Here is a 20,065-nt window from a genome sequence, read left to right as displayed (position 1 = left end):
AAAAAAAAAAAAAAACTCATTGCCATAGGGTCAATTCCAACTCACAGAGACCCCCACTGGTTTTCCAAGGCTGTAAATCTTTAAGGAAGCAGACTGCCTCATCTTTCTCCTACAGAGAGGCTGGTGGGTTTGAACTGCTGATCTTTTAGTTAGCAGCCAAATACCTTAACCATGATACCACCAGAGTTCCTTTCATCCCCATTAGAATGTCAATAAACCAAAAACCAAACCCACTGCCATCAAGTCGATTCCAACTCATAGCCACCCTCATTGGGTTTCCGAGGTGGTAAATTTTTATGGAAGTAGATTGCCCTGTCTTCCTTCCACAGAGTAGCTGGTGCATTTGAATTACCAACTTTCTGGTCAGGAGTCAAATGCCTTAGACACTGTGCCACCAGAGCGCCTTAAAATATCAATAAAAAAACTGAAAACAACAGGTGTTAGAGAGGCTGTGGAGAAATCAGAACCTTTATCCATTGCTGGTGGGAATGCAAAATGATGCTGTAGAAAACGGGTTGGTGGTTCCTCAAAAGGCCGAACATAGAACTAGAACTACCACAGGATCCAGCAAGTCCACTCTTAAGTATATACACAAGAGACTTGAAAGCAGTAATGCCAACAGACACGTGCCGAACATTGAGGCACTGTTCACAATGGCCAAAAGGTGGAAACAATCTAAATGCTTATCAATAGATGAATGAATAATGAAATGTGCTATATACCTACAATGGGATATTACTATACTATAAAGAAAAATGAAGTTCTGATACATGCCATAACATGGATGAACTTTGAACACATTTTGCTGGGTAAAGTAAGTCAATCACAAAAGGACAAATATTGTATGTTCTCACTAATACGAAATACCTAGAATAGGCAAATGCATAGAGATCTGAGTTTAATAATGGTTACCAGGGGCAGGAGGTATGGGGCAAGGGAAAATCACTGCTTAGGAAGAACTGAGTCTCTGTTTATGGCAATGGAAAATGGGCAACAAATACTGGTGATGGTTGCTGAACTATACATATCTAATGTCAAATTAGCAAATATTGTGTTGTTATCTATATTTTCACATACACACACACACACACACAAAAAAAAAACCATTGCCATTGAGTGGATTCTGACTCACAATGAACCCATGTGTTGAAGAGTACACTTGCCCTACAGGGTTTTCAATGGCTGATTCGTCAGAAGTAGATTGCCAGGACTTTCTTCCAAGGCACCTCTAGGTGGATTAGAATCACCAACCTTTCAGGTAACAGCCAATCGCATTAACCATTTGTACTACTCATAGAAAGCAAAGGGAATACAAATTTTTGACGGGGATCTAGTCATCTCTACCACATTACACTACACTGTAGAAACCAAAAAAACCAAACTCACTGCCATTGAGTCGATTGTAACTCATAGCAACCCTTCCTTGGGTTTCTGAGGGAGTATTTCTATGAAAGTAGATTGCTTAACCTTCCTTCTGAGGAGTTGCTGGTGGCTTTGAACTGCCAGCCTTCTGGTTAGCAGTCAAATGCCGCAGGCACTATGCCACTGGAGCTCTCCAAAATCTAATTCACCAAAGATGCATGACAAATTGACAGTGAAGGTCTGTACAATTAATCTGCAAAGGAAAAACAGAACCTATCTTCTTGTGAAATAATGATAAAGTTATGTTTACAGATGAAAAGAACTAAGATAAGTATTTAAATTAGCCACTTCTAGAATAGTAAAAGTTCAAAAACTACATTTCAGAAATAAAATCTCACCATGGGAAAGCTTTTTGTTTTTATAGGCATTCCTTTCTAAAGTTAGGCAAACATTTTATTGGCCATCTCTCCTCACAGTCAGATGAACTACGGCGGAAATCAGAGGTGGAAAAGAGTACAACAAACTTTCTCTTTGAGCAATATAAGGAGGCGTAGCAAAAACTAATTCATTAGGATAAGTAAAGAGCTTATGGCCCTTATTTTTCATCTCCTTAGAAGATAAAAATGTAGGGTGAGAGTACTTTGAAATCACTCTCCAGAAAAGTATGACAGTTCCCCTTACTTTTAAAATACCACCACCACCATGCTGTTTTGAAAAGGGCCTAGCCCATTTATCTTTACAAAGATAAATAAAATTCCTAAAATGTGAACTACAGGCCAAAATAAGAAAAGCAATTTTATCTTTAAAACACTAGGAAAATTTTGTTTCTGCTTTAAAAGGCTTATGACTCTAGAGGTTAATTAACCTTTCACATTGAATATCAATGTATTTCCTCCATGATTAAAGACTATATTATTTTTCTCTTTATTACTATAGTCCTGAGTGAACAGGGTGACCTGTAATCCAATGAACTTTTAAATTTTAGGATAGCTTTGAAGTTACTAAAGATAACATTATCCAAAATTTATAATGAAAATAACCTACCAAACCAAAACCAAAGCCACTGCTATCATGTCAACTCCAACTCACAGAAACCCTACTACACAGGACAGAGTAGAACTGCTCCATAGAGTTTCCAAGGCCGTAACTCAACTGATTGAATGAATTAAAACTATTAATTAAAAACTGAATTAAGACTGCATAAAGGAGGTAGTAGGAAGAGTAGAGAGGTAAATAAAAGAAACAAGTACTTAATGGGAATGTAAACAATGACTTCCTTTCTGTCTCTTGATAGGGAAATCTTAGTACTCCTGTGCCTCAGTTTCTTCATTTATAAAAAAGCTGAACAAGATTATCTTTAATATAATTTCCATTCTAAAATTCTACTAAATTTTTTTGATGAAATGATTATCATTCTATTTATAAATATTCACACTGACTAAACACTCCTCTAGGGGCTCTGGTAGCATAGTGCCTAAGGCACTTGACTGCTAACCAGAAAGCTGGCAGTTCAAACCCAACAGCCACTCCTCGGAAGGAAGGTTGGGGAATCTACTTCCGTAGTGATACTGCCTCGGAAACCCAAGAAGGGGTCGCTATGAGTCAGGGCTGACTCGACAGCACGTAACAACAACAAACACTCCTCTAAACAACCTTCATTGTACCCCCTCACCATTTTAACCAAAATTTTCCATCCCCTCTGAAAAATAAATGGTTTGCTCAAAGGTTCTCAATCTTTTGTTGTGCAATGTGCATCAACATTACCTAGAGGTTGTTAAAACATCGATTGCTGGGTCCCACCCCCACAGTTTCTAATTCTGTAGATCTGGTGTGAGAGCCAGTAATTTATAATTTTAACAAATTCTCAAGTGATGCACATGCTGCTCGTCCAGAGATCACACTTTTAGAACCACTGCTCAACAAGGGCCTCCTCATCTCACTTCCTATCAGTTATCTCATTACCAAAGGGAAGGTTCCCAAACTTGTGTGTGCTAACTGAAATTACTTACTATAATTACATATTAGTTAAATATTATATAAACTTAAAGAGGAGAGCTATTTTCAAATTATCTATTAAATTCTATAAAATAATGGGAAAATTAAATAAAAATCTAAGATTTTACATTCAAATTCCTTCCCAAGTATATTTAATTTCTCAGTCCAAGTAAAAATGAAAGATAAAAATAGGAGGGGATTAACTATTGGTGTTGAATATATCCTGGACACAAACAGACATGAAGAAACTTTTGGATGGCAAATGTGTTCGGTATCTTAACTGTGGTATTATGATGAAAAACATATGGGAAAAAAAAATGACCAAACTGTATATTGCAATAGATGCCATTTACTGTAGATCAATTATAACTCCATAAAGCTGTTAAAAATATAAAAACCTACACATAAACACACATCAAGAATATTAAAATTTAAAAATAAACAAACTCAAATGTTGGCAAGAAAATGGAACAACCAGAACTCTCATACACTGTTGGTGGGGGTGCAGAATAGTAGGGTACATTTTGAAAAATGGTTTGGCATTTTCTCATAAAGGTAAACATACATCAACCCTATGACCAAGCAATTCCATTCCTAATTATTTATCCAAGAGAAATGAATACACAAAAGGACTTGTTAAAGAAAGCTCCTAACAGCTTTACTCTTAATAACTAAAAACTAGAAACAGCCCAGATGTCTATTAGTAAACATAACAAAGAAAACATAAACAAAATGCAGTATCTATACAATGGAATACTGTTGTTAGGTGCCATCAAGGTGGTTCCCATTCATAGTAACCCAATGCATAACAGAAAAAACACTGTCGGTGCTGTCCTATCTTTACAATCATTGCCATGGTAGGGCCCACTGTTGAAGCCATTGTGTCAATCTATCTCACTAACAGTCTTCCTCTTTTTTGCTGCCCTAGGAGCTCTGGTGGCATAGTGCCTAAGGCATTTGACTGCTAACCAGAAAGATGGCAGTTCAAACCCACTAGCCACTCCTCAGAAGGAAGACTGGACAATTTACTTCTGTAAGTGATACCACCTCGGAAACCCAAACGGGTCACTATGAGTCAGATCCGACTCCACAGCAGTGAGTTTTTGTTTTTTGTTTTTTTTTTCCATTTGGTACTTTACCAAGCATTATGTCCTTCTCCAGGGACTGCTCCCTACTAATAAAATGTCTAAGGTTATTAGATGAAGCCTTGCCATCCCCACTTCTAAGAAGCATTCTGACTGTACTTTTTCCAAGACAGATTTATTTGTTCTTCCAGCAGTTCATGACATATTCAATATTCTCCAGCAACACCATAATTCACATGTATCCATTTTTCTTTGGTCTTGTTGATTGTATAGCTTTCACATGAATTAAGATTGAACATGTCATGGCTCAGGTCAGGTGCACCTTAGTCCTCAAGGTGACATCTTTGCTTTATAACAATTTAATCTCTTGCAGCACATTTGCACAATGCAAAATCTTGTTTGATTTCTTGACTCCTGTTTCCATGGATGTTGACTGTGGATAAAAGTAAAATGAAATCTTTGACACATGAATCTTTCTCCATTTTTCATGATGTTGTTTATTGGTCTGAGAGGATTTTTACTTTTTTTTTTCCACATTAAGGTGTAATCCACACTGAAGCCTGCTTTCTTTTATCTTCATCAATAAGTGCTTCAAGTTCTCTTCACTTTCAGCAAGCAAGGTTGTGTTATCTGCATATCGCACACTGTTAATTATTCTTCCTCGAATCCTGATGCCACATTCTTCTTGATACAGACTAGCTTCTTGGATTATTTGATAAGCATATAGACTGAATAAGTATGGCAAATGGATACAACCCTTACACACACCTTTTCTGATTTTAAACCACATAGTATCCCCCTTGTTCTGTTCAAATGACTGCTTCTTGATCTATGTTCAGGCTCTACACAACAAAATATCTGGAATTCCCATTCTGCACAATGTTATCCATAATTGGTTATGATCCACACAACTGGATGTCTTTGCATAATCAATAAAATACAGGTAAATACCTTTGTGGTATTCTCGGCTTTCAGCCAAGATCCATCTGACATCAATGATATCCTTCATTCCACATCTTCTTCTGAATCCAGCTTGAATTTCTGCAGTTCCCTGTCAATGTAGAGCTGCAACTGTTTTTGGATTATCATCAGCATAACTTTACTTGCATATGATTTAATGATATTGTTTGAAGATTTCTGCATTCTTTTCTTCGCAATGGGTATAAATATGAACCTCTTCCTGTCAGTTGGCCAGGTAACTGTCTTCCAAATTTCTTGGTACAGATGAGTGAGTACCTCTAGCACTGCATCCTTTTGCTGAAATCTCTCAATTAGTACTCTGTCAATTCCTGGAACATTGCTTTTCATCAATTCCTTCAGTGCAGCTTGGACTTCTTACTTCAATCTCATCAGTTCTTGATGACATGCTACCTCCTGAAATGGCTGAATGTAACCAATTCTCTTTGGTACAATGATTCTTTATTCCTTCCATTTTCTTTTGATATTTCCTACATCATTCAATTTTTTGCCCATAGAATCCTTCAAAATTGCAACTCAAGCCTTTATTTTTTTCTACAGTTCCTTCAGCTTGAGAAATGCTGAGGTGTTCTTCCCTTTAGTTTGCTAACTCCAGGTCTTTGCTAACTCCATTACAATATTTTACTTTGTCTTCTCAAGCCACTCTTTGAAATTTCTATTCAGCTCTTTTATTTAATCATTGCTTCCATTCACTTTAGTTACCCTGCATTCTAGAGCAAGTTTCAAAGTACAAAGGAGAAATTCAAAAAGTATTTTTTAATGAAAACTAAATGATTGAATTAAACTCAGGTCCTGCTGAATTAAACTCGCCTTCTTCTTGCCTGCCTGCCTGATTGAGTTTTGTCAGCTGAACATCAAAATTCATAGAGATCATTCTAAGCCTTTGCCTAGGGTTTCACAATGTCCTATAAAGAAGGAAACAAGAGAAGGACTAATCCTAATAATGCAAGGTTTCCTTTAAAAACAAAAAGGGGGCAGGGGGGAGGAAGGATTATAATCCTTTGGAGTAACTCATGTAATGCTCCTGTCTTCTCTGTAAAGAATTCCAGAAATCTAGGATGAAGGTTTGTACAAGATTTACAAGCCATCAACTGTGTAGTTTTCCCCTCACTTTTCTATAGTGCCTAACCCCCATTTATCTAAAATTCCCCAAAAAACTACTCATTTTACCATAATAGATTTGTGCAGTACCTTTTTGAGTGTCCCAGTTCACCCAGAACATCAATAGCTATTTGGTTTTTTTTGCTAGAAAATCAGTAATTTACCTGGACAGTTATGCTTCAGAGTTATACTGAAAGTCCTACCTATTCTTCTCAAGTTTTACATGCTGATTTGCAATCTTGAAAATTTGCCAGTGGTGCTGCTCGTCTCCAATCCATTGATGACTTGTTAGCCTGTTCCCTTTCATTAGACACATTTTAAAGGATACTCTGCTATTACAGCATCTGGCCACTAAAAAAAAAAACTTCACTGCCATCCAGTCAGATCTGACTCATAGCGACCCCTCCTTGGGTTTCCAAGGCAGTATCACTATGGACGTAGACTGCCCAATCTTCCTTCTGAGGAGTAGCTGATGGGTTTGAACCACCAGCCTTCTGGTTAGCAGTCAAATGCTTTAGGCACTACGGCACCACATGGTTTAAAATCAGGAAGAGTGTACATGAGGGATGTATTCTTTCACCATACTTATTCAATCTATATAGCGAGCAAATAATCCAAGAAGTTGGACTATATGAAGAAGTGGCATCAGGATAGGAGGAAGACTCATGAAGAACCTGCAATATGCAGATGACACAACCTTGTTTGTTTAAAGTGAACATGACTTCAAGTACTTATCGATGAAGATCAAAGACTACAGTCTTCTTTACCTCAACATAAAGCAAACAAAAATCCTCAAAACTGGACCGATAAACAACATATGATAAATTAATAAAAGATTGAAGTTGCCACAGATTTCATTTTATTTGGATCCACAATCAACACTCATGGAAGCAGCAGTTAAGAAACCAGATGTCTTATTGCACTGGACAAATCTGCTGCAAAAGACCTCTTCAAAGTGCTGAAGAGCAAAGATGTCACTTTGAAGACTAAGGTGCACTTAACTCAAGCCACAGTATTTTCATTCACTTCATATGCATGTGAAAGCAGGGCAATAATATGGAAGACTGAAGAAGAACTGATGCCTCTTGTGTTAGATTGGGTTCTCTAGAGAAACACAAAAACCAGCAAAGCATATATATATATAGAGAGAGAGAGAGAGAGAGAGAGAGGGAGGGAGAAATTTATCTTAGGAAAATGGCTCACAAATGTATAGAAGCCGGCAAGTCCAAAGTCCCTGGAGGAAATGTCGGGCTGGTGGCAGCCTTAGTTTCCGCAAGCACAGGGGGCCGAGAAATTCAAGGCCGGCAGGCAGTACGCTGGTTGTTGACTCCAACAAAAGACAAATCCAAGATCTCCAGGCCGAGCGGTGGGCTGCTCAACTCACGGAAGTTTGTAGTCAGCACACCAGGGTTCCAATCCCTCAAAGAATGTCTCTCTTCCCAGGATGTCCCTGGATATACTGGAAGCAGGCCACACCCCTAGGGAAACTCCCCTTGGGCAGACTGGTCACTCAGAACACAGTCATCTGATCCCATCATGGGAACAACCACACAGAACTGGGGTCCAGCCAAGTTGACACACAGCTCCAACTATCACACCTCTGAACTGTGGTATTGGTGAAGAATAATGAAAATGCCATAGACTGCCAGAAGGAAGAAATCTATCCTGGATGAAGTGCAGCCAGAATGCTCCTTAGAAGCGAGAATGGCCAGACTTTGTCGCACCTCCTTTGGTCATGGGAGCTCTGGTAGCATACTGCCTAAGGCACTTGACTGCTAACCAGAAGGCTTGCGGTTCAAACCCACCAGCCACTCCTTGGAAGGAAGAAGGGACAATCTACCTCTGTAGTGATACTGCCTCAGAAACCCAAGGAGGTGTCACTATGAGTCGGATCCGACTCGACAGCACATAAAAACAACAACTTTGGTCATGTCATCAGAAGGCACTAGTCCCTGGAGAAGGATGTAATGCTTGGTAAAGTCGAGGGTCAGAGAAAAAGAAGACCCTCAATGAGATGGACTGACAAAGTAACTGCAATGATGGGCTCAAGTATAGCAAGGATCGTGCAGATGGCTTAGGACAGGGCAGTGTTTTATTCTGTGTGCACAGCATTGCTGTGAGTTGGAATTGACTCAATGGCACCTAACAACAAAATAAATGTCTATTTGTAACAACACCTTAACAGAAAATTGTCTTCAACGAATAAATCAAACAGTCCCTCTCTCAGGTAAAAACACCAAACCTGGCATAATACGTGCCCTATATGTATATTGTTGTTGTTATGTGCCATCATCTCTGACTGACAGCGGCCCTTCCTTGGGTTTCCAAGGCATTATCACTATGGAGGTAGACTGCCCAATCTTCCTTCCGAGGAGTGGCTGGTGGGTTTGCCGCTACGCCACTGGAGCTCCCCCTCCATATGTGTACATATTTTTATGTGGAAGATCAAGGTAGCAAATAATTACCAATATGAATCTAAATAATGAGTCCAATACCTGGGCTTTGGGAGTTCTGGTGGCATAGTGCCTAAGGCATTTAACTGCTAACCAGAAGGCTGGTGGTTCAAATCCACCAGCCACTCCCTGGAAGGAAGGTTGGGCAATATACTTCCATAGTGATACCGCCTTGGAAACCCAAGGAGGGGTTGCTATAAGTAGGACCCAACTCGACAGCAGTGAGTTTGGTTTTTGGTTTTTAATACCTATGCTTTATCCTGTTTGGAATGGTAAGGAAGTGTACTGTAACCCATATGGGAGTCCCTTTAGACATCTATTTCTTATAGCCTACATTGAACTAACCCTTTAAATTTGGTGGCAAGGGACAACACAAGCATTGCCTATGAATTCAACGCAGTTACAGAAAACCCAGAAGCTGTTTTTTCCTTTATGAGAACATTTATAGGAGTTGCAGATTTTGAACTTGCCATTAGAAACATCTCAAACATGATGGAACAAATAGTTGCTGATGTGGCTAATACTACAACTGCTCAAGAAAAATCGTTAAATTCACTAGCTAAAGTAGTTTTAGATAATAAAATTTCCCTAGATTTCTTGTTGGCTTTAAAATGAAGAGTCTGAGCTACAGCTAATACCTCATGTTGCACCTGGATCGATACTTTAGAGGAAGCAGAACATGCTATTGCAAAAATGGTTTCATATACCAAAATAAAGTGGGTTGGGGTTTTCCTTTTCTGATATGTTTAGCAGGTATCTGGTTAAGGTCAATTCTGTTCTTTGGTATTATGGTTTTAATGTTAATAATCATCATAACTGGCACTCTTAAATGTTATATGAAAGTAACCACTAATGCCTTGACCCAGAGATACAACCTGATCCCATACACAGGTTAATGTATGTACAGGCAATGACTACATGCAGGGTCCAAGCGTGCCCTAAGCTAGAGACCATTCCCAAAGCTGCTTCTTATATTCAGGAAGCAGACTACATACCCAAAGCAGCTACTCAGCTGCTTGTGGTAGATTCCACCATGGAGTTGATTGCCAGTCTCATCATGGGGGATAACTACCACCAGCCGCCCAGCCACTCAACCAGGCCCAGCCAAGCTGACACATAAACATAACCACCACATACTATCTGACACAATTTTTTGCATGTCAATGTGTGTGTTGCTTCTATGGTATATACATAGGCATGCATATATAAAGTATATGTATTGTACATATATTTATGTATGCTGCATGCTCAACTGTTCCATCTCAAACAAATCCTTCTCATTTACTTAAAAAAGTACTCAAGTCCCTTCTATCTCAAATCAATATAAAATAAGCAATAAAAGAACCTACCTCAAAATCCCACTCTCCCTCTAATTATTATTAGGCCACTATTCCCCTTCAAAGGAGCTCTGGTGGGGTAACAGTTAAGGCATTTGGCTGCTAACCAAAAGGCCTGTAGTTTGACCCTACCAGTCACTCACAGAAGAAAAATGAGGCAGGCTGCTTCCATAAAGATTTACAGCCTTGGAAATCCAGTGGGGGTCACTATGAGTTGGAATCAACTTGATGGCAGTGAGTTTGGTTTTAGGTATGCCCCTTCAAAGCCACATTTCTTAAAAAGATGAGCATACTTCCTATGTCTGTGTCTTCTCTTTCTCCATTCTTGCTTGTATACTCAACACACCAGCAAAATGGTTGTTGCTCAAGATACCAATGATTCACAAGTCACTAAATCAAATAGGCATTTTTCAATGCTCATCCTTTGAAAAATGTAAAACAGTAAGTTTACTTGCTTTTAAATTTGAAATGAAGGAAGGAAATTTTATTTGATATATGAAACAATTTTAAAAAAGAGCTCAATTTCATAAACTTAAGGGATGAAAATGGAAAATGAAGTACAAAAAATACTTTAGTTGAAACAGTGAATCCAAAGGTCTATTTTCTTTATCACCTAATTCTTCTACATTTTGACATTCTAATGAACTCATGGCTTAGTGATCCTTTCTAGAAGCTCTAATGTAAATGGGTCTCCCAAGTGGCCTATTTATGTAGAAATTATCTTCTGAGTTACAAGGAACATTATACAGAAAACCAGGCTTATAAAAATCAGACAAATCAGACTAAAGTATCAAAATTAGTACAGAAACAATTCCCCAGTCTTCTGAAAATGAGCCCTCAAAGCCTTTCACAGCACTTCTTCAAAAACTAAAAACAGAAATACTTTATGATCCAGAAATCCCACTCTTAGATATAAATCACACCTATGTTCACTACAGCATTATTCACAACAGCAAAAAAAAAAAAAAAAAAAAACAAGGTAGAAAGAGCCAAAGTATCCTTCAATGGATGAATGGATAAGCAGCATGTGGTACACACATACAATGGAACACTACGAAACCGTAAAGAACAGTGATGAGTCCATAAAACGTTATTATAATATAGATTGCTCTAGAGGACATAATGGCAGGTGAAATAAGTTAATCACATAAGGAAAAATATTGTATGATCCCATTTTCATAAGGAGAAAGAATACATGTGTATATGTATATATGTGTGTATGTCATATACATATATACACACACACATACATACAGAGAAACCAATTTTCATTGGTGGTTACTAGGGATAGGTGAGAGGGGAGGGGGAATCACTCTCTAAATCACAGATACTTGTTATTTTTGGTGATGAGAAAAGTAGCACCGAATGTTGGTGTAATAAGCACAGCTTGACCAAAGGAAATGATGCCACTAAGAAGTGCATAAGACAAAAGGATGTCTGTGCTAAAGAATATAACATCATATATAATTAGGCAACAGCACCAAGAATAACCAAAAAATAAGTATATGATCACATACATACGTGTACACACATATATGTGTACAGGTAGGTACAGGTGTGTAGAGGTAGGTACAGGTATGTATATACATGTGCACATACAGAAGTATCAGTATGTACATGTAAATCAGATATGTGTGCGCACATACATATTCACAGAGGATACAGTTACAGATACATCTTAAACATAACCAAACAATTTGTAAGATTGGTTTTCTGGGTTTGAAGGCTAAGGACCTTAGGCTCATGGGATAACTCAATCAATTGTCATAATATAGTTCACAAACTTCATGTTCTGCATCCTAATAAGGTGAATAGCATCTGGGGTCTTAAAAGCTTGCAAGCAGCCATCTAAGGTATGAGCATCGGACTCTACCAAAAAAAAAAAAAAAAACTCATTGCCCTCGAGTCGGATCTGACTCATAGCGACCCTTCCTTGGGTTCCCAAGGCAGTATCACTATGGAAGTAGATTGCCCAGCCGTCCTTCTGAGGAGTGGCTGGTGGGTTTGAACCTCCAGCCTTCTGATTAGCAGTCAAGTGCCTTAGGCACTACAGCACCAGAGCTCCCTCTACCAGTCAAGAGCAAAAAAGAAAGAAGGAAACTAATGTCTCACAGAAGAAAGCAGTCTACAGGGCTAATAGCCTATATAAGTCACAGCCTCATCTACCCTGAAAGAAGAACCAAATGGTGCCCATCTACCACTACTGATCAATCTGATCAGGGCCACAACAGATGGACGCTGATAGAATGGGAGAAAAATGAGGAACAGAACTCAAGTTTTTAAAAAGTCCAGACTTACTGGACCAACTGAGACTAGAGAACTCCTTGAGACAATCACCCTGAGATACTCTTTAAATCTTGGACAGAAACTATCCCATGATCACATTTTAGCAAAATAACAGACTGGCACACAAAATAAAGGGTATTACCCTTCAGTACAGATTCCTGTTAAAAAACATCTATGAAACCAAAAGGTCAACAATTAATGTAAAGCAAATATGAGAAGATAAGGAGGCAGGGAAACTATAGCACTGGAGTGGGAATAACCAAAATATAACTGAAGAGAATGCTGACACTTGTGAATGTGACACTTTCTATAAAATGTAAAATAAAGAAAATTTCTGTGTAACACGGGCTTCAGAGACAAAGCTAAACTTGAAATTTGAGATTTAAACATGCACAAGAATTTGAATTGTATTTAGTTTTCAGGGTAGTGGTTCCCAAACTACAGATTAGTTTTTGTTGCATCCTCAGGCAACCTGTTTGAATACTTTTTGAAAATGAATGGGTACTGGCTCTTCAAAGAATGGTGGGAAACAACATTCTGTTGTTGTGTGCTATTGAGTGCATTTCAACTCACAGTAACCTTATAGGAAGAACTGAACTGGCCCATAGGATTTCCTAGGCTGTAATCTGTATAGAAGCAGACTGTTAGGTCTGCTCTCCTGAAGAGCCACTGTTAGGTTAGAACCACAGACCTTCACTTAGCAGTTGAGCACTTACCCATTGTGCCACCAGGGCTCCAAAACAACATTCTAGCATGTGCAAAAATATTAAAAGTACACATAAAGATAATCACAGTAGGACGTTATTTATTTATTTGCCATCTATTTTCCTGAAAAAGCGAATTCATGCATTCCATAAAACAATTCTTTAATACCTCCAGTGTGCAAGACTAGATCTATCTGCACTGTGTGAGTTTTAAAGAACTGAGAGTATGACTAATGGTAATATATATGACTACTGAAGGTAATGTACCATGATTATTCCATCTGTCAATTTGTCAAACTGTGGTAGGTTGTACATTGCTGTGATGCTGGAAGCTATGCCACTGACATTTCAAATACAAGTGGGGTCACCCATGGTGAACAGGCTGCACCTGAGATTCCAGACTAAGACAGACTAGGAAGAAGGAGCAGAAGTCTGCCAATTTCTGAAAAACTGGGCAGTGAAAACTTTATGAACATTGTCTGATATAGTGCTGGAAGATGAGCCCCTCAGGTTAGAAGGCACTCACCTGGGGAAGAGCTGTCTCCTCAAAGTAGAGTCAAACTTAAAGAAGTGGATGGAAGAAAGCTCATGGGATCTTTATTTGCTGATGTATCATGACTCAAAATGAGAAGACACAGCTGTAAATATCCATTAATAATCAGAATATGGAATGTATAAAGTATGGATCCAGGAAAACTGGAAGTCGAAAGTGAAATAGAACATATTTAGATTAACATCCTAGCATTAGTGACCTGAAATAGACTGGTACTAGCCATTTTGAATCAGATAATCATATAGTCTTCTATGCCAGGAATAAAAAATGGAAGAGGCACGGCATCACATTCATAGTCAAAAATAACATTTCAAGATCTACCCTTGTAGATCTTGTACAAAACTGTCAACGATAGGATAATACATCTACAAGACACACCAGTAAATACAACTGTTATTCAACTTTACACACAAACCACTAATGCTAAAGATGAACAAACTGAAGACTTTTACCAATTTCTGCACTCTGAAATTAGTCATACATGCAATCAAGATGCATTGGTAATTACTGGTGATTGGAATGTAAAAGTTGGAAACAACAAAGAAGGATAGGTGGTTGGACAACAAGACCTTGGTGACAGAAATGACTCCAGATATTGCATGATAGAATTTTCAAAACCAATGACTTTTTCATTGCAAATACCTTTTGTTTCCACAACATAAACAATGACTATACCCATGGACTTTGACAGATAGAATACACAAAAATCAAATCAACTATATCTTTAGAAGGAGCTCTAGTAGCATAGTGCCTAAGGCACCTGACTGCTAACCAGAAGGTTGGCGGTTCAAAACCAACAGCCACTCCTCGGAAGGAAGGGCAATCTACTTCTGTAGTGATACTGCCTTGGAAACCCAAGGAGGGGTTGCTATGAGTCAGGTCCAACTCAAGGGCACACAGCAACAACAACGACATATCTTTGGAAAGAGGTAATGGAAAAGCTCAAAATCATCAGTCAGAACAGGCCAGGGAATGACTGTAGAACAGACCACCAATTGCTCATATGCAAGTTCAAGTTGAAACTGAAGAAAATTTAAACAAGTCCACAAGAGCCAGAGCATGACCTTGAGTCTATTTCACTAAATTTAGAGACCATTTCAAGAACAGATCTGATGTATGGAACACTAATGACCAAAAAGGCCAGATGAGTTGTGGGATGCCAGAACGGACATCATACTCGAAGAAAACAGTTATTAAATGAAAGAAAGGAAAGAACAAAATGAATGTCAGAAGAGCCTCTAAATCTTACTTTTGAATGTAGAGTAGCTAAAACATATGAAAGAAGTAATGAAGTAAAAGAGCTGAATGGAAGATTGCAAAGGGTGGCTTGAGAAGACAAAGTTAAGTATTGTAACTAAATGTGCAAAGACCTGGAGTTAGAAAACCAAAAGAAAAAACACACTCAGCATTTCTCAAGCTAAAATAACTGGAAAAAAAAAAAATCAAGCCCCGAATTCCAATATTGAAGGATTATATGAGCGAAATACTCAATTACGCAAGAACATCAAAAAAAGATGGAAGGAATACACAGAGTCACTGTCAAAGAACTGGCCAATGTTCAACTATTTCAGGACGTAGCATATGATCAAGAATCAATGGCGCTGGAAGAAGTGCAAGCTGCAGTGTAGGCACTGATGAAAAAGCTCCAGTGATTGACGGAATATCAACTGAAATGTTTCAATAAACAGATGCAACACTGGATGTGCGTCTATGCAAAGAAATTTGGGAAATAGCTACTGATGGGTAGAGATCCATATTTGTGGCCATTACAAAGAAAGATAATCCAACAAAATGTGGAAATTATCAAACAATATCATTATTATTATGCATAAGTAAAATTTTGCTTGAAATAATCCAAAATGTTTACAGCGATACATCAACAGAGAACTACCAGAAATGCAAGCCAGCTTAAGAAGAGGAGGTAGAACAAGGGATATTATTGCTGATGTCACATGGATCTTGGCTGAAAGCAAAGAATACCAGAAGGATGTTTACCTGTGTTTTGTTGACTATGCAAAGGCATTTGATTGTGTGGATTATAACAAATTATGGATAACACTGTGAAGAATGGGAATTCCAGAACACTTAATTGTGCTCATCAGGAACCTATACATAGCCCAAGAGGCAGCTGTTCAAACAGAACAATGAGATACTATGTGGTTTAAAATCAGTAAAATTGTGCATCAAGGATGTATCATATTTATTCAATGTATGTTGTTGTTGTTGTTGTTATGTGCTGTCGAGTTGGACCCGACTCATAGCGACCCCTCCTTGGGTTTCCGAGGCAGTATCACTACTGAAGTAGCTTTCCCCAACCTTCCTTCCGAGGAGTGGCTGGTGGGTTTGAACCGCCAGCCTTCTGGTTAGCAGTCAAGTGCTTTAGGCACTATGCTACCAGAGCTCCCATTTAATGTATAAAGTGAGCAAATAATCTGAGAAACTGGACTATGTAGGAAAATGGGAAATCAAGGACAGAGGATGACTCGGTAACAACCTGTGCAATGCAGATGACACAACCTTGCTTGGTGAAAGCAAACATTTGAAGTATTTACTGATGAAGATCAAAGACTATAGCCTTTAGTATGAATTACAATTCAACATAAAGAAAACAAAAATCTTCACAACTGGACCAATAAGCAACATCATGATAAATGGAGAAAGACTGAAGTTGTAAAGGATATCATTTTACTTGGATCTAAAATCAACGCCCATGAAAGTAGCAGTAAAAAAGTCAAATGACACATTGCTTTGCGCAAATCTGCTACAAAAGATCTCTTCAAAGTGTTAAGAAGAAAAGATGTCATTTTGAAGACTAAGATGGGGCCTGGCCCAAGTCATGGTATTTTCAATCACATCACATGCATGCAAAAGGTGGATAAATGAATAAGGAAGACTGAAAATTAGTTGATGCCTTTGAATTATAGGGCTGGTGAAGAATATTAAATGTACCATGGACTGCTAAAAGAACTAATAAATCTGTCTTGGTAGAAGTACAGCCAGATCCTTAGAAGTGAGGATGGTGACACTTCATCCCATGTACTACGGAGATATTATCAGTCCGGGAGAAAAACAGCATGCTTGGTAAAGCAGAAGGTCAGTGAAGAATAGGAAGATCATCAACAAGATGGGTTGACACAGTGCCTGCAACAATGGGCTCAAGCACAGCAGTGTTCTGTTCTGTTGTACACAGGACTGCTATGCATTGGAACAAGCCTGATGCACCTCAGAAGAGCAACAAGTGAAGGATAGTTTTTTAACCTAAGATTTTCGTATTAGAGCTTTATACACAGTAGCATTATCTGGCTATTTTTAAATATGAAACTTAGTTTTTCACACACCTTTAAATTCCACTAACCAATGATGATGTCATGAAGAATAAAATGATAATGAAGGAAACATGAAATGACTTAATTACAAATGAGACAAATAATCCTGAAAATCCAGAGCATTTGTTTAGGATAAAGTTTAGATTCTTAACTCTAATCTTTTTGTATAACAAATCTCTTTGAAAATTTAATGAAAGCAAAGGACTCTGTGGCAAGCAGTTTCTGACATGGGTCCCAGTAATTCCCATCTCGTGGTATTGCCAACCTGTGTAATCACTGCCCTTGAGTGTGGATTGGATATAACAATTTGTTTCAAATGAACAGAACACAACAAAACTGAGTGTATGGCTTTTCTGTGATCAGATGACACAAGACCATGACTTCTGCAACTAGCACTCTCTCACTCTCTCACTTGCTCACCCTGACACAGCAAGCTGCTATATTGTAAGAGGCTCTATGAAGAAGCCAGTGGGACCAACAGAGGCCTCCAGCCAATAGTGCCTGAGAAACTGAGGCCTCCATCCAACAACTCACAAATCAGTGAATCCTGCAAATCACATGAGTGAGTTAGGAAGTGAATTCTTCCAGACTAGCCTTGAGATGCCCGCAGTCTTGTAAAAGACAGTGCCAGAGGATCCAACTAAGCAGCACCTGGATTATTGGCTCACAGATCCTGAGAGATGAAAAAATGGATGTTGTCTTAAACTACTAAATTTTAACGTAATTTGTTATAGAGCAATATATAACTAACACAGATCCACCCTGCAAAAAGGTACACACATGCACAAATTCTGGTATCCATTTCAGGGAACTTGGGGGCCTCTCTGAAATCCACCAGAACTCCTAGTGGCCCAGGGGCCCCAGATTAAGATTCTTCTTAAATTATAAACTCCAACCAATATGCATAAAACACCCTAAGGAAGTCAATGTAACCATACACTGTAACTTCCCCAATGTCAGACTACTTTCCTTCCATTAGGTACTACAAAGAAGGCTAAACCATTTCAAATGTAATTAATGTCTTAATCTTAGTACTATCAAAGGTAGAATCAAGCCAACTCATACCAAACAAATTTTTTTCAGAACAATATTATGTAACAGATACTAAAGTAAGTAATGAGGATAAAATAATGACTGAAACAATGTCCATAATTTTGAGAACTTTACCGTCTAATGGGTAATACACATACACAGAAAATACCTATCATACCATCTGGGAGTACAGATAGAGATTTGCAGAGGGTAGCTACTCATGTCCATAATAAAATGACTTTATTGAATTTTAATTTTAGAGTAATTAAAATGAATACCTGTACTGTTTTTCCAAGACCCATGTCATCACCAAGAATACACCCTCTTCCTTGGATGTAGTGTCCATAGAGAAACTGGGTTCCTTCCCTTTGGTAGTCTCTCAAATACCTATTAATAGTATAAGGAATACAGTCTCCATCTTCAGATAATTTAAAAGCAGTAGCAGATGATGGAAATTTTCGATCTGGGAAATAAGGTTTTTCCAAATCCTCATCATCAAATATAAAATTCCTGGAGCAATCTTTAACAGATTTCACTTCTTGAAGTCTTTTAAGGGGTACTTTCCTTTCCAGAGAATCTGAATATAAGACAACTGCAATTGACTTCCCATTTTCATCCACAGTAATAGATTTTATGCTTGCTTCACAAAGCTTTCCATTATCTGGAGAAGGGGCTAGGCATCTTTCTCCTGGACACCATCTGTCTACAAAAATAAGAAAATTAAGTTCAAATCTAGCACAAAAAGTAACACCCCATTTATCTATTGTTGAGAAAATTAAGTATTCCACATAAATACATTTTCCAAATAATTGAAACAAGATAAGTTATACTTATAACATTGTAAAGAATGGGAACTCTAGAACACTTAGTTGTGTCTTTTCAGAACCTGAACACAGACCAAGAAGCAGTCATTCAAAGGGAAGTTGTGAGGTTCAAAATCAGGAAAGGTGTACATTAAAGTTATATCCATTCACCACACTTATTCAATCTATATGCTGAGCAAATAATCCAAGAAGCTGATCTCTCTGAAGAAAAACATGGCATCAGAACTGGAGAAAGACTCATTAACAACCTGTGATATGCTGAACCTTGCTTGCTGAAAGTGAAGAGGACTTGAAGCACTTACTGATGAAGAGCAAAGACTACAGTCTTCTTCAGTATGGACTACACCTCAACATTTAAAAAAAAAAAAAAAAAAAAAAAACCCTCACAACTAGACCATTAGCAATATCACGGCAAATGGAAAAGTTTGAAGTTGTCAAGGATTTCATTCTATAAGGGCATTAATTTACATTCAACTAACCAAGGGTACTCTGATTTATCTACAGTGATGTGCATCAGCTTTTTCCCTTCTAGGTTTTGAGTAGTTGAGGTTCTAAAAAGAGATGAACGTTATAATTCTTCTAAGATTCTATTTTCTTTGAAGAACTGACTTCCTGCTCCCATCCCCTCTTCGTACTCTCTGTGTGTATGTGTGTGTGTGTGTGTATTCATTCCCTGGGTGGCACAAATACTTAACTGGTCACCTACTCATCAAAAAGTCGGCAGTTCAAACCCTCCCAGAGGTGTCACAGAAGTTAGGTCTGGTGATCTCCTTCCAAAAGGTCACAGTCTTGAAAATTCTACAGAATGCACTTCTACTCTGCACACTTGGGGGTCCAGATGAGTTGAAATTGAATCTCCAGCAACTAACAACTATAAACACATATATATATTTTGTTGTTATGTACTGTAGAGTCGGCCCCGACTCATAGCGACCCCTCTTTGGGTTTCCGAGGCGGTATCACTATGGAAGTAGATTGCCCAACCTTCCTTCTGAGGAGTGGTTGGTGGGTTTGAACCGCCAGCCTTCT

General features: G+C 38.3%; 1 protein-coding gene across 1 annotated transcript in view; it reads right to left on the bottom strand.

The window, feature by feature from the left end:
- Positions 1-20,065, bottom strand: part of ERCC6L2 (ERCC excision repair 6 like 2) — a 199,323-nt gene that overhangs the window by 169,630 nt on the left and 9,628 nt on the right. Inside the window, exon 2 of the mRNA XM_007939191.1 lies at positions 18,491-18,915. Coding sequence (XP_007937382.1) covers positions 18,491-18,915 — 425 coding nt within the window. The remainder of the gene's footprint in view (positions 1-18,490; positions 18,916-20,065) is intronic.

Source organism: Orycteropus afer, unplaced genomic scaffold, assembly GCF_000298275.1.
Source record: "Orycteropus afer afer isolate SDZICR_OR568_19922 unplaced genomic scaffold, OryAfe1.0 scaffold00005, whole genome shotgun sequence".
NCBI classification, from domain to species: Eukaryota; Metazoa; Chordata; class Mammalia; order Tubulidentata; family Orycteropodidae; genus Orycteropus; species Orycteropus afer.
This window is presented reverse-complemented; position numbering and strand designations above follow the sequence as displayed.